At 40.9% G+C, this 14,463-nt stretch overlaps 1 protein-coding gene and 1 non-coding gene across 10 annotated transcripts in view; one reads left to right on the forward strand and one right to left on the reverse strand.

Moving 5' to 3' along the window:
* Positions 1-14,463, reverse strand: part of CHRDL1 (chordin like 1) — a 135,652-nt gene that overhangs the window by 42,722 nt on the left and 78,467 nt on the right. For 4 of the 9 annotated variants that reach the window (XM_055563827.1, XM_055563822.1, XM_055563818.1 and 1 more), the window contains exons 5-6: positions 6,589-6,734; positions 5,671-5,767 (exon numbers count right to left, since the gene is read on the reverse strand). In XM_055563827.1, coding sequence (XP_055419802.1) covers positions 5,671-5,767; positions 6,589-6,734 — 243 coding nt within the window. The remainder of the gene's footprint in view (positions 1-5,670; positions 5,768-6,588; positions 6,735-14,463) is intronic. The other 5 variants (XM_055563823.1, XM_055563819.1, XM_055563824.1 and 2 more) reach the window with 3 other exon arrangements.
* TRNAW-CCA (transfer RNA tryptophan (anticodon CCA)) lies at positions 6,973-7,044 on the forward strand. The gene has a single exon. It is a non-coding gene; the product is annotated as a tRNA-Trp (tRNA).

A 14,463-nucleotide genomic window follows, 5' to 3' on the forward strand; every position in this document is an offset into this window, starting at 1 on the left:
AGGTCATTTCTTTCTAAAAGAAATATTAGTTATAGTGTGCTAAAGTAAGGTAGGGAATAAAAAACAATATGAGGGATCACCTAATTTCCTATTGACCATGAAGAATGTAAAGCCAGTACCATCACCATAGTCAGTGATTCAGAGGGAGAAAAAACAAAAACAATATCTTATTTTTGTTGTTGTTGTTTAGTTGCTAAGTCATGTCTGACTCTTTGTGACCCCATGGACTGTAGCCCACCAGGCTCCTCTGTCTAGGGGATTTCCCAGGCAAGAATACTGGAGTGGGTTGCCATTTCCTTTTCCAGGGAATCTTCCCAACCCAGGGATTGAACCTGCATCTCCTTCATCAACAGACAAGATTCTTTATCACTGAGTCACCAGGGAAGACCAACATCTTATTTTAGTAGCATCTAATTCCAACCACGATTAACTTTCTGGCAATATTTACAAGCTAGTGTGTGTTCATTCAAACAACACCTACTCTGTGCCTAGCACAGTGGGGGAAAAAGATGAGCCCAAAATAGTTACTGCCTTGAGGAACACATATTGGTAGGGATGATAAGACATGGGCACATATAAAAAAAGACAAAAGGTGCTAAGGTTATAAATGCCACTGGAAAAGCACAGGTGAGGTCCTGTAAAGTCCTAGAGAGGAGGGAGTTTAGTCCTAATTTATAGGATTAAAAAAAAAAATCATGGAGGAGGTAGCGTTTGAGCCAGCCTCTGAAGGAGAAGCAGGATTTAGGGGCGGAGAAACTGGAATGAAGGTGGGAAGGCAAAGAAGAGAGAAAGACCCTCCCACTAGTATTTATCCAAATCAAAACCACAGTGAAGTATCACCTCACATGGGTCAAAATGGCCATCATCAAAAAGGTCTAATAAATGTTGGAGAGCGTGCCAAGAAAAGGGAATGCCCCTACACTGTTGGTGGGAATGTAAATTGGTACAGCCACTGGAGAGAACAGTACGAAGGTTCCTTAAAAAAACAGAAATAGAGTTATATGATCCAGCAATCCCACTCCCGGGCATATATCCAGAAAAGAGAAAAACTCTATTTCCAAAAGATATATGCACCCCAATGTTCATAGCAGCACTGTTTATAAGAGCCAAGACATGGAAGCAATCCAAATATCCATCAATTGAGGAATGGATAAAGAAGATGTGGGACATATATACAATGGAATATTAGTCATAAAAAAGAATGAAATAATGCCGTTGCCAGCAACATGGATGGACCTAGAGATTATCATCTATGAGTGAAGTAAGTCAGACAGAGAAAGACAAATATGATTTCGCTTATATGCATAATCTAAAAAAATGATACAAATGAACTATTTACAAAACAGAAACAAACTCAGAGAACAAACTTATGGTTACTGGGGTGGAGGGAGGAGGATGGGGGAATGAATAGATTAGAAGTTTTCGACTGACATGTACACACTGCTATATTTAAAATGGATAACCGAAAGGACTACTGCATAACACAGGGAACTCTGCTCAACACTCCGTAATGACCTAAACGGGAAAAGAATTTGAAAAAGAATAGATACATGTATAACTTAATGTCTTTGCTGTATACCTGAAACTAACACAACACTGTTAATCAACTCTACCCCAATATAAAATAAAAAATTAAACAAAACAAAATAAACAAACAAGACATATGTGACCTGAGGACTACCTATGTTAGCATCTAAGGAGGCTGCATTTGAGCTAGGGCTTCAGGAGTAGGCAGGATTTTCACAGATGAAATCCGAGGGAAAGGATTTTCTAGAGACAGGCAATATTCTCTCCTTTCAAGTCTTACTGTACATGTTGTATAGATATAACTAAGGAAGCCATTTTGTCACTTTTTCTTCCCAGCCTTATTGTGAAATGGTTGCTTCTCATTCACCCCAAACTGGCTTACCATATGAATGAGATTAGATGCTCTGACCAATCAGAGACTGACATTGGTTACTCTTCTATTGGTTTACTAAGGTTTCAAACTTTTAAGATGCCCAATTTAAGTGCACCAAATTCAGATGTAAAACCACCATTTCAGGCCACCCCCAGTCATCTACATTGTTGTAGGGATGGTTTCTCAAAGCGAAAGTCTATGGACCACCTGCATCAGAATGGATGATGAGGCCAGTTTAAAAGCACATCCCAGGGCCCCTCCCCAAGGCCACCAAAACAGAATCTCTGTGGTTGTGGTCCAGGGAGGTGAAATTCAACAATTTCTCCGGTAATTCTAAGCACACTGAAGTTTGAAAGATATTGAGGGGCTGAGGAGAGAGTAAAGGCACAAAAGTGAGACCACACAAGAACAATGTGGGAAGAACCCGAGGTGCAAGAATTCAAGCATGTGGACCTATAAAGGTAACTCAGAAGACCTTCACTGTCAGAGTCAGGGGTGGACACATTCTGCAGGCACCAGGGAGCCATTCCTTTCAGTGGCAGAGTGGGGTGGTTAGGAGCCTAGAGTCCAGAGCCAGACTTCCACGGTTCAGATCTTAGCTCTTTGACTCACTAGCTGCTGCTGCTGCTGCTGCTGCTAAGTCGCTTCAGTCGTGTCCAACTCTGTGCGACCCCATAGACGGCAGCCCACCAGGCTTCCCCGTCCCTGGGATTCTCCAAGCAAGAACACTGGAGTGGGTTGCCATTTCCTTCTCCAATGCAAGAAAGTGAAAAGTGAAAGTGAAGTCGCTCAGTCGTGTCCGACTCTAGCGACCTCATGGACTGCAGCCTACCTGGCTCCTCCGTCCATGGGATTTTCCAGGCAAAAGTACTGGAGTGGGGTGCCATTGCCTTCTCCGGACTCACTAGCTACATAGCCTTGAAAAAGGATCTTAACCTCTTTCTGCCTCAGTTTCATCATCTGTAAAATGAGGTTAATAATCATAACCTCCCCCCTCCACGGGGTTGTCATGAAATTAAATGAGTTCATATCTGTAAAATGCATAGAACTGCGACTGGCATTGAGTAAGTACAATGTGTGTCAGCATAAAGACTTCTGAGTAGGGGTGTAGCACAGTTAAGGCTATCTCTTTGGAAGATTAAGCTGGCAGTAATGTATGGGAAGGCTTACTGATAGCTCAGCTGGTAAAGAATCCTGCAATGCAGGAGACCCTGGTTCAGTTCCTGGGTCGGGAAGATCCACTGGAGAAGGGATAGGCTACCCACTCCAGTATTCTTGGGCTACCCTGGTGGCTCAGCTGGTAAAGAATCCATCTGCAATGCGGGAGACCTGGGTTTGATCTCTGGTTTGGGAAGATCCTATGGAGAAGGGAAAGGTTACTCAATCCAGTATTCTGGCCTGGAGAATTCCATGGACTGTATAGTCCATGGGGTCGCAAAGAGTCAGACAGGACTGAGTGACTTTCACTTTCAATGTATGGGAGTCAACCACCCATTTGCTACTAGCAAATCCTATCATATTTTCCCTCTATTTCAGTGGCTCTCAACCTTGGCTGCACATTGGAATCACCTCCTTCATCCCCCTTTCCCCTTACCAAGGTAATTCCAATATGTACCCACAGCCAAGAACCAGTGTTCTAAATATACAGTTATCCCTTGGTATCTTCAGGGCATTGGTTCCAAAGGACCCTTGCAGATACCAAAATGCAAGGATGCTCAAGTCCCTTATATAAAGTGGCATAGTATTTGCATATAGCCTATACACACACTCCCATACACTTTAAATCATCTCTAGATTACTTATAATACCTAAGTATTAAAAGTTGGGAATACAATGTAAATGCCATGTAAATGGTTGGCAGCCCAGAGCAAATTCAAGTTTTGCTTTTTGGAACTTTCTGGATTTATTTTTTCTCCAATATGTTCAGACCATGGTTAGTTAAATCTGAGGATTCAGCACTTACTGTATTTCAAATTTGTTCAGTATTTGTTATTGAATCCTCACTTTATGGAAGACAGTGTCCTAGGTCCTCTTCCTGCATTATCTCATTTAAACTTAACAACAGTTTGGAGGTTGGTGCTAACATAATCCTCAATGTAAAGACTGCTAGAAAGGTGAGTATATACATGGCTCATGATCACCCAGCTTGAAAGTAGCAGGACTGGGATTAGAATCAAGGCAGCCTGGCTCCAGAAGACCTCAGTCTGAACCACTACTCTATACTCTGTCCCCCACCCTGAATCTTGGCCTCTCATACCAGAGAGACTGACTGCTACATCCATTCTCTTGGTCTCTCTACTTGTCTTCTTTCCTCCCTCCAATCTAGTCTGGACACAATAACCAGTGAGATCTTGTAAGACATCAACTGGATCACATCACGTCTCCTGCACAACTTTCTACTGGCTTCCCACTTCACAATGGAAATCCAAACTTGTTACCATGGCCTTGAAGGTCCTGCATCATCTGACTCCTGTTCACCTCTCTAGTCTCACCAAATGTCAGTTACGACCACAATCACTATATTCCTACCACACTGGTCCCAAGCTCCTTGAATGCTCTAAGCTCTTCCTTGCCTGGTCATTTGAACTTTTTTTTTTCTTTCTGCTTGGTATACTCTTCCCCCAGGACCTTTGCATGGATTACTCCTTTTCATCTTTCAAGTCTGAGCTTAAATGTCATCTCAGAGAAGCCTTTCCAACAACTCAACTAAATGCCTTCACCTCTTCTTTTCTATCTCAATCCCTTGTTTATTTACTTTACAATACATACATCGTTTATATTTAGATATGTGTTTCCTTGTTTGTTTATTGTCTTCTCTGGTAAAATGTGGGTTCCACAAGGGCAAAGAACATACCCTGGCTGCTATGTATGCCACATACGGTTATATAGGTTGTGTCCTGCATAAGGGTGCCTCAGCTAAGGAGGTATATTCACAAGGATTTTTCGGCAAATGGGAAGTCAAGTATCTTAAGTAAGGTGATCCTTTCTGTAATTCACATGAAGATGCCATACAGTCTAGCAGCGCCCTGTGTGACTACTATGTTTACCATTATGTATCCAGCTTCTAGCACAGTGCCGAGCATACAGTAGATGTTCAATGAGCATGTTAACTGGATGGAAGGGAAGAAGACAAAATTAGGAGGGAAAGTGGGAAAAGGGGGGGTATAAAGGACTGCTGATAGATTTGGTAATCTGAGAAGAGGTAATAAAGGAGAAATTAAAGGTAATGCTATTTGATCTTGGAAACCTAAAGAATAAAAAGAGTACCGTCATCAAAGAAATGAAACTCAAGGAAGAAAAAACTGGCTTTGAGAAGATGACAATTCCATTTTGAATATAATTTGAGACGATGATGCCTTCCATTTTGCTGTTATTGAGTTTGTCAGCATTTTACCGTGGGATTTGAAAAATACCCCTACCTTTGCCCAGCATAATCTTCAAAATGTTCACATCAGTGCTTTGGGAGGCAAAGTCTTCCTGTTAAGGCTGTGTATGGAAAAGCCCTATGTTTTACAATACAATAACGGAGGGGCCAAGCTAGATGAATCTAACCCCTCTCCCCCTGCTGTGCTGCAATGCGGTTTCTTTAGGGCAGTGACCCTTAAAAACAATGCTTTTATTTTTTTCCTTTTGTAATTGAAAGCACCCTTAAAATTTAAGGCTAGCATAGAAAATTCCCTTTTGCTAGAACACTGGACAGGTATTTCCCTCTTCTAAATCCTGCTACTCAAGATGGTAGCACCTGGGGTCTTGGAATACAGGATACCTACCTCTGCACACCCGGCAGCAGGAATCTGGAACAGAGACTGGGAAAGCACAGGTTAACTTGGGGCAAGTCTTGAGACCACAGTACACATTGCCCTCCTGCTGGGGAGAAACGAAATTAAGGTCAGAAGGAGCTGAAGTTCATGTAAAGGCTTTAGCTCAGTACCTGGGATGAGTAGGGGTTCAAACATAATACATCCTTTCCCCCTGCTCTTCCGCAGTCAGTCCTAGGCACTTCTTAAATTTTATGATGCGTTTATTTTTTTTCCATTTATTATTTCTCCATGCCAGAGACTGAGTCACAGAAGAGATGGTAATCCTCATCAGGCACCCTGGTCTAAGATAGAACAAAGTATCAGGTTCTATCTATTACATTCTCTGGGCCACACAATTAGATGGTGATGTAATCAGTATACCTTATTCATGAAGTATACAATTCTTTTGACAAGTAATGTCACAGGAATCATTATGATCAAGCATTTTTCGAGATATTTTTCTTTGCAGGGCAAAGAACTATCTCGTTAACAGAACATGTCAGAGATGGGAACCAAGAGACACCACATTTTCTTGTGAATTGGACTGATACTGCTAGATGGTGCCAGTGGCTTTTCCACCCATAGCATTTCCAAGGCATCAAATAACCGAGTTCTTCAGATGAAAGCTCTTGTGGTATAATGATTGTGAAGAGAAGTACAGATCAAGATCATCAGCTCATCTTTGTCCTAAAGTTTTAAGACAAGGATATGGCTGGGTCCAACCTTTTCAACAGAGATTATCAGGGTTGATGAAGATCAGGGAGGCTTACGATTTAGATGCGCTTCATCCTCTTTCAGTCAAGTACCCTACAGTGTAGGCTTAAACTAAAGGTATGTGTATGGAAGAGCTCTTATGTGGGTAGAGGACATTGAAATACAGGGTCTTACCGAGCAGCTGCACTGGGTGCACTGGTTGGGCTGCCGGTTCTGAAAGAGCCCTTCAGCCATGAACAGCTCACCGTGTTGGTAAGTGGTTCCGTTGTATTCACACGACTTGCTGGTCATTTTATTGTTCGCTGGGGGTAAGGAGTCTTCTGGGACAGGGTGGAAAAAAACCACACCAAGTATTGGCATCATTGCAAAGAATTTCACAAATTCCCAAACAAACAGCAGGTGGGGCTGTACAACACAGAGGGAGTTAAAAATAGCCCCTGATTCAGGGGCTAATGACTTCAATAATATTAAAGCAGCCAGACAGGAATAACAACTAACATGACCAACCATCCAACCCTTCACTTGTTGGGCATTTATTGAGCACCTACTATGTGGGCTTCCCTGGTGGCTCAGAGGTTAAAGCATCTGCCTCCAATGCAGGAGACCCGGGTTCAATCCCTGGGTTGGGAAGATCCCCTGGAGAAGGAAATGGTAACCCACTCCAGTATTCTTGCCTGGAGAATCCCATGGACGGAGAAGCCTGGTGGGCTATGGGGTTGCAAAAGAGTCGGACACGACTGAGCAACTTCACTATATACCAGGCACTGTGATAGGCACTAGGCAGAGATTAGTGAAGAAAGACAAGGCTCCTGCCATGATAGAGCTACCAGTCTTAGACAAAGAAGGTATTAACTTATCTCGAGGGAGGGAGCCTTTTCAGATGAGGAACCACCTATTATAACTACCCGGTAACTTTACCGTCTCCCATGTTTTATTATACTTGGCGTGTGCTTGTTCCAGCCTCTGGAGTCTGCTTGTTTTCAATCCCTCCACTAAGATGGCCCCCTTCCTTCTCCTCTTTTCCATCTACTGAAGTCCTGTCTGATTTTCAAGGACCAGCAAAAGTTACCTTTTATTGAACAAGTGCCCAGATTAAACTAATCATCAGTGTACAGATTAACAATAGATACAAGCAGAGCTGTGGGATAGTGGAGGAAGAGAAATAAGGAGAGTTGTGTGTTTCCTGACAAGGAAGCTTAGAGAGTTAGACCATTCTGGGACCCTCCTACACTGTTGGTGGGAATATAAATTGGTATGCCCACTATGGAGAACAGTATGGAGGTTCCTTAAAAACTAAAAATAGAGTTGTCATATGATCCAGCAATCCCACTTCTGGGCATATATCCAGAGAAAACTATAATTCAAAAAGAACATTGTACTCCAATATTCATAGCAGCACTATTTACAATAGCCAAGACATGCAGGTAACATAAATGTCCATCAACATAAATAAGATAAATAAGATGTGGTACTGAGTAAGCCAAAAAGTTCATTTGGGTTAAAGTAAAAATAAAAGACACATTTTTCATTTTTACTAAGAACTTCATTAAACAAAGTATTCACTAACCTAAAGAACTTTTTGGCCAACGCAATATGCAATGGAATACTACTAATCTATAATAAAAGAAAGAAATATTGCCATTTGCAGCAACATAGGTGGGCCTAGAGATTATACTAAGTGAAGTAAGTCAGGAAGAGAAAAGCAAACACTGTATGCTATCACTTATATGTGAAATCTAAAAAAATAATATAAATGAATTTATATTAAAACAGAAACAGACTCACAGAAATAGAAAATGAACTTACAGTTACCAAAGAGAAAAGTGAGAGGCAGAAAGGGATAAATTAGGAGTACGGGATTAATAGGTACCAACTAATATACATCAAGGCTGTATATTGTCACCCTACTTATTTAACTTATATGCAGAGTACATCATGAGAAATGCTGGGCTGGAAGAAGCACAAGCTGGAATCAAGATTGCCGGGAGAAATATCAATAACCTCAGATATGCAAAGGATACCACCCTTATGGCAGAAAGTGAAGAGGAACTAAAAAGCATCTTGATGAAAGTGAAAGTGGAGAGCGAAAAAGTTGGCTTAAAGCTCAACATTCAGAAAACTAAGATCAGGGCATCTGGTCCCATCACTTCATGGGAAATAGATGGGGAAACAGTGGAAACAGTGTCAGACTTTATTTTTGGGGGATCCAAAATCACTGCAGATGGTGACTGCAGCCATGAAATTAAAAGACGCTTACTCCTTGAAAGAAAAGTTATGACCAACCTAGATAGCATATTGAAAAGCAGAGACATTACTTTGCCAACAAAGGTCCATCTAGTCAAGGCTATGGTTTTTCCAGTGGTCATATATGGATGTGAGAGTTGGACTGTGAAGAAAGCTGAGCCCTGAAGAATTTATGCTTTTGAACTGTGGTGTTGGAGAAGACTCTTGAGAGTCCCTTGGACTGCAAGGAGATCCAACCAGTCCATTCTGAAGGAGATCAGCCCTGGGATTTCTTTGGAAGGAATGATGCTAAAGCTGAAACTCCAGTACTTTGGCCACTTCATGCGAAGAGTTGATTCATTGGAAAAGACTCTGATGCTGGGAGGGATTGGGGGCAGGAGGAGAAGGGGATGACAGAGGATGAGATGGCTGGATGGCATCACTGACTAGATGGACGTGAGTCTGAGTGAACTCCAGGAGTTGGTGATGGACAGGGAGGCCTGGTGTGCTGTGATTCATGGGGTCGCAAAGAGTCAGACACTACTGAGTGACTGAACTGAACTGAACTGAATATACATAAAGTAAATAAGCAACAAGGGCTGTGTTCAATGTCTTATAATAACCTATAGTGGAAAATAACCTGAAAAATATATGTATAACTGAATCAATTTTCTGTATACCTGAAAAAAAAAACACTATGGTAAATTATAATTCCATAAAAATGTTTTTTTAAGAGACCATCCTTTTTTTCCCATTACTCAAAACTATAATGAAAATGAATCCATTTTATGGGGGGGGGGTGGTAAATGATACTCAATATAACTTAAAAAAAATAAAATTGTTCTCAGAATGTAGTTAAAAATTATAAGGACTAATAATAATATCCATCATCATCATAAAATAAGAGTTAACATTTATTGAGCCCCAAATAATATGCTAGGCTTTACATCATTGGTTATTACTAAGAACATTCTGATGTAGATAATAAAGTATGCCCATTTTGCTGATGAGGAAACTAAGGCTTAAGAAATGAATTGACTCCCAAGGTCACACAACTTGTTAATGGTAGCACCAGGACCTGACTGATTCAAGAATCTTACCTCCTAGGGTGCCAATCACTTCAAACCTGTCACAAAGAAAGGACCATTTAATTTAAAACTCAAACCACAGAACATGAAAGCTGTGTTGTCCCTGTAGAATGTATGGCCTCAAATACCCAGAAAACATCACACTTTCTTTGGCTTCAGTGATTAGATTAACTAACTCAATTCTATACTTTGCTATATAAGTTGATCTAACTTCAATTTCTGAGTAAATCTCTCCTTTGTTGTTAAGTACTTATTAAAGACCCCTTACAGGATACAAAGAAAGTTCCTTCATTTTGTTTTAAAAGAAAAAGTTTTAAATCTGAGCGAGAGTCTAACTCAAACCTTTTGGCCTGGGCTGACTCCCTATTCCTGCCCAAAGTACACACATAACCAGACAGCTGCAGCTGGCATACATGAGTGAAACCCAATGGAGAGAGTACAGGAGCAGGCCATTTGCCCCCTGGGCCCTAATAATACCAAATCTCTGTATTTTGTGGTGAAGGAAAACTAGGGTGACCTATAAAATAATATTCACCATGACTTGCAGAAGCTGGTGAGTATTTGGAATACTGAAAGGAAAAAAAAAAAGTTTGGGATTTTTTTTTGCCTCAAAAGAATGTGGGCTGAGTTCTGAACTGTGTCTTCCACCGAGGGATCAATGAGGAGGCAACTGTGTAGGGTGAGGTTTTCCAGCGAGCCTTGACCTTGAGAGTCTTTCTTGTAACCGTCTTCAGAGAAATCCCGCATGGAGTCTATTCATCTACTCAACAGGAGATGGGGAGAAAGCAAAAATGAGGAAGACAAAATAGAATCAAAGAAAAAGAAACCAATTGTGGTGATGCTTAATGCTAGTTTTACACAATAAATTTATCTTAACAACTTCTCGTTTATTATGATTTCATTCTTCTAATATCCCTAACAGAATGGGGGAGTGAGAATTATGAATATGAGGCTACTGATACCTCAAAAGATTTGGTCCATGTCACACTGCTATTAATAGAAGAGTCAACAAGGAAATATAGTTTTCGTGCCTTGATTTGTGCTCTTTTCACACCATGTGTATTAAAACTGGGGAGCAGAAAGGAAATGAAATCAGTCCCTGGAAGAGATATCTGCACTTTCAGGTTTATTGCCACATTATTCATAATAGCCAAGATAGGGAGACAGCCTAAGTGGTGTCCATCCTATACCCCATATCCTTGGATGAAAGGATAATGAAATTGTCGTGCATATATATGTGTCTGTGTGTGCTAAGTCACTTCAGTCATGTCCAACTCTGTGCAACCCTATGGATTGTAGCTCACTAGGCTCTTCTGTCCATGGGATTCTCCAGGCAAGAATACTGGAGTATGTTGCCATTTCCTATATACATATATTTATTTCCTATATATATATATATATCCTGTATATATACACACATATATATTTCTTATATATATATATATATACATTTCCTATACATGTATATATATATAGATATACATACACACACAACGGAATATTATTCAGCCTTAAAAAGGAGATCCTGCCATTTGCAACAACATGGTTGAACCTGGAGGACATCCTACTAAGTAAGCCAGTTACAGAAAGAAAAAAATGACATAATCTAACTTATATGTGAAATCTTAGAAATAAACAGAAGTAGAGATTAGAATGGTGGTTACCAGGGGCAGGGAGGTGTGAGAAATGGGGAGATACTGGTCACAGGGTACAAAATTGCACGTATGTAGGATGAGTAAGTCCAGATATCTAAAGTACAGCATGTTGGCTATAATTAATAATACTGTATTGTGTACTGAAAATTTGCTAAGAAAGTAGATTTCAGATGCTCTCATCAAAAAATAAATGAGATGATGTTCATTAGCTTAACTGTGGTAACCATTTCAACATGTCTATCAGATCAGCATGCTGTAACCTTAAAATACATTTGATTTTTACTAAAGGAATTTTTTAAAATCTAGGGGCTGGCAGGATCACTGAGTCATAATCCAATCTTGGGCACCCACTTCCCATAACCTTGCACAAGTCACATTACCTCTTTGGGCCTCAGCTTTTCTATCTAAGAATATGGAACTCAGATCTCTCCTGGCATCTCTGAAGGCCAACACAGCATGCAAGGAACTGCAGAGGCAAGAACAACCACCTTGGACTGTACATTCTACCTTTTTAGATTTTCCAAGGTGGGTGGGCTTCTACCCAGCTATCCTTAGAATGCATCCTGTGTTCCTGGCCAAAAACTGGAAGAAAATTAGTCTGAAGCAAGACTGGCTTCAGGGCCCCTCAGGGGAATGCTCCAACAGAAGTGACCAGGCTCCACGGCTTCTAGCCTCCCATTTCCAGTTAAATTGCACACAGCACTCTGGGGAGGAGTGGAAGGATACTGCCAGGTATGCAGACGAGCATTCAGCCATCTGATTACAGTTGTGTTGCAAAAAGAAACTGTTCATTCTCCCCTGGTGAGGGATGATCTATGTAAGTAGAACTCTGACTTATGGGGTGCTCTGAAAACATCCCCTTATACTCAATGTTTCTAACCACCTTTTCTTTCACTGATGCCTAAAATGCCATCATTAGAAGTCCATTCTTTTGGATTAAGTGACTGTCTATTGCCATGTGTGCGTGCTAAGTCACTTCAGTCACATCCAACTCTTTGCAACCCCAAGGACTGTAGCCAGCGAGGCTCCTCTTTCCATGGGATTTTCCAGTCAAGAATACTGGATTGGGTTGCCATGCCCTCATCCAGGGGATCTTCCTGACCCAGGAATCGAACTCACATCTCTTATGTCTCCTGCATTGGCAGACAGGTTCTTTACCACTAGCGCCACCTGGGAAGCCCTGTCTATTGACAATCAGGTATTATAATCCCAAAACTTCTCTGTGAGGATACACATTGTCAGTAATATCTTAGTGTGAATAACCTGATGACATGTTTCTTCCCCCTTCAGAGTGACTGGTAATTTTTACCAAGAAGTCTGTGGTCCTTTCCCATGTCCTCTGGTACACCATTCTCTCCCCTCCTGGCACTGCCCCTCTTCCTATCCTCTGAAACCCAAAGTCTTCATGCTGGTGGCTCTCTTCTCCACTCTCCCCACCATCAAATTTCTACTTCCTTAGCAGGCCAGTTCTTGGCTAGTCAGAAAGGCCTCTTGTAAGTCAGGAGATAAATCAGCTCTCAGTGTTTATGAAATAAATGCAAACCTCTTCAGAGCTCCCAGCCATGATCGCTAATCTCCTCGACTCTGAGCCCTCCCCCTTTTTGCCATTGCTATTGTTACTCTGGTTCCTATTTTATTTTTGATGGCTGATCCTGAAGACAGTGTTTCTAGTCTGGTTCTGTCTCATTCTAGTGGTGTAGTTCCAGCAGATCCACAGGCCATTTTGGAGGTGGTGGTGGAGCAGGGAATATGGAGATGAAGGTAAAGGGCTTGAAATGTTATGTTCCCTTGAGACACAGGCACACATACACATAAACACACATATACAATGGAATTCTATTCAGCCATAAAAAAGAATGAAATCTTGCCATTTGCAAGAACATAAATGGACCTTGAGGACATTATGCTAAATGAAATAAACCAGACAGAGAAAGACAAATACCATATGATCTCATTTATACATGGAATCTAAAAAATAAACTCCAAGCCTGTAGATACAGAGAACAGATGGGTGGTTGCCAAAGGCAGGAGGTTGGGGGGTGGGTGAAATGGGTAAAGGAGGTTCAAAGGACTTATAAGATAAAAAATTTATGGGGAAGGGATATACATCATGGTGACTATAGTTAATAAGAGTGTATTACTTTGTCAACAAAGGTCTGTCTAGTCAAGGCTATGGTTTTTCCAGTGGTCATGTATGGATATGAGAGTTAAAGATAAAGAAAGCTGAGCACTGAAGAATTGATGCTTTTGAACTGTGGTGTTGGAGAAGACTCTTGGGAGTCCCTTGGACTGCAAGGAGATTCAACCAGTCCATCCTAAAGGAGATCAGTCCTGGGTATTCACTGGAAGGACTGATGTTGAAGCTGAAACTCCAATACTTTGGCCACCTGATGCGAAGAACGGACTCATTTGAAAAGACCCTGGTGCTGGGAAAGATTGAGGGCAGAAGGAGAAGGGGATGACAGAGGATGAGATGGTTGGATGGCATCACCAACTCAATGGACATGGGTTTGGGTGGACTCCGGGAGTTGGTGATGGACAGGGAGGCCTGGCATGCTGTGGTTTATGAGGTCACAAAGAGTCGGACTTGACTGAGCAACTAAACTGAACTGAACTGTATATTTTAAGGTTGCTAAGAGAATAAATCTTAAAAGTCCTCAACATAAGAAAAAAATTTGTATATATAAATTTTTAAATATATAGATGTTAACTAAACTTACTGAGTTGATCATTTTTGAAATATAAACAGATATTGAATCATTATGTTGCACACCTGAAACAAATATGTCACACATCAATTGAAAAAAAACTACACTAAATTATCAGATTTGCAAAAATTCAAAAGTTTGATTAATAAACTCTCAGTAAAGCTGTGGAGAATTTATACAAATACTATGGAGGCTATTTAGCAATATCATTCAGTTTAAAAATATATGTATTTTTCACCAAGCAATCCTACTTTTAATAATTCACACTACAGATATACTCCATGTGTGAAAAATCTAAGTTATTCATTGCACCATCGTTTGTGATGGCAAAAGATTGGAAACAACTTCTGTGTCCATCAGTAGACATCTGGTTAA

Source organism: Bubalus kerabau, chromosome X (genome assembly GCF_029407905.1).
Source record: "Bubalus kerabau isolate K-KA32 ecotype Philippines breed swamp buffalo chromosome X, PCC_UOA_SB_1v2, whole genome shotgun sequence".
Taxonomy (NCBI): Eukaryota; Metazoa; Chordata; class Mammalia; order Artiodactyla; family Bovidae; genus Bubalus; species Bubalus kerabau.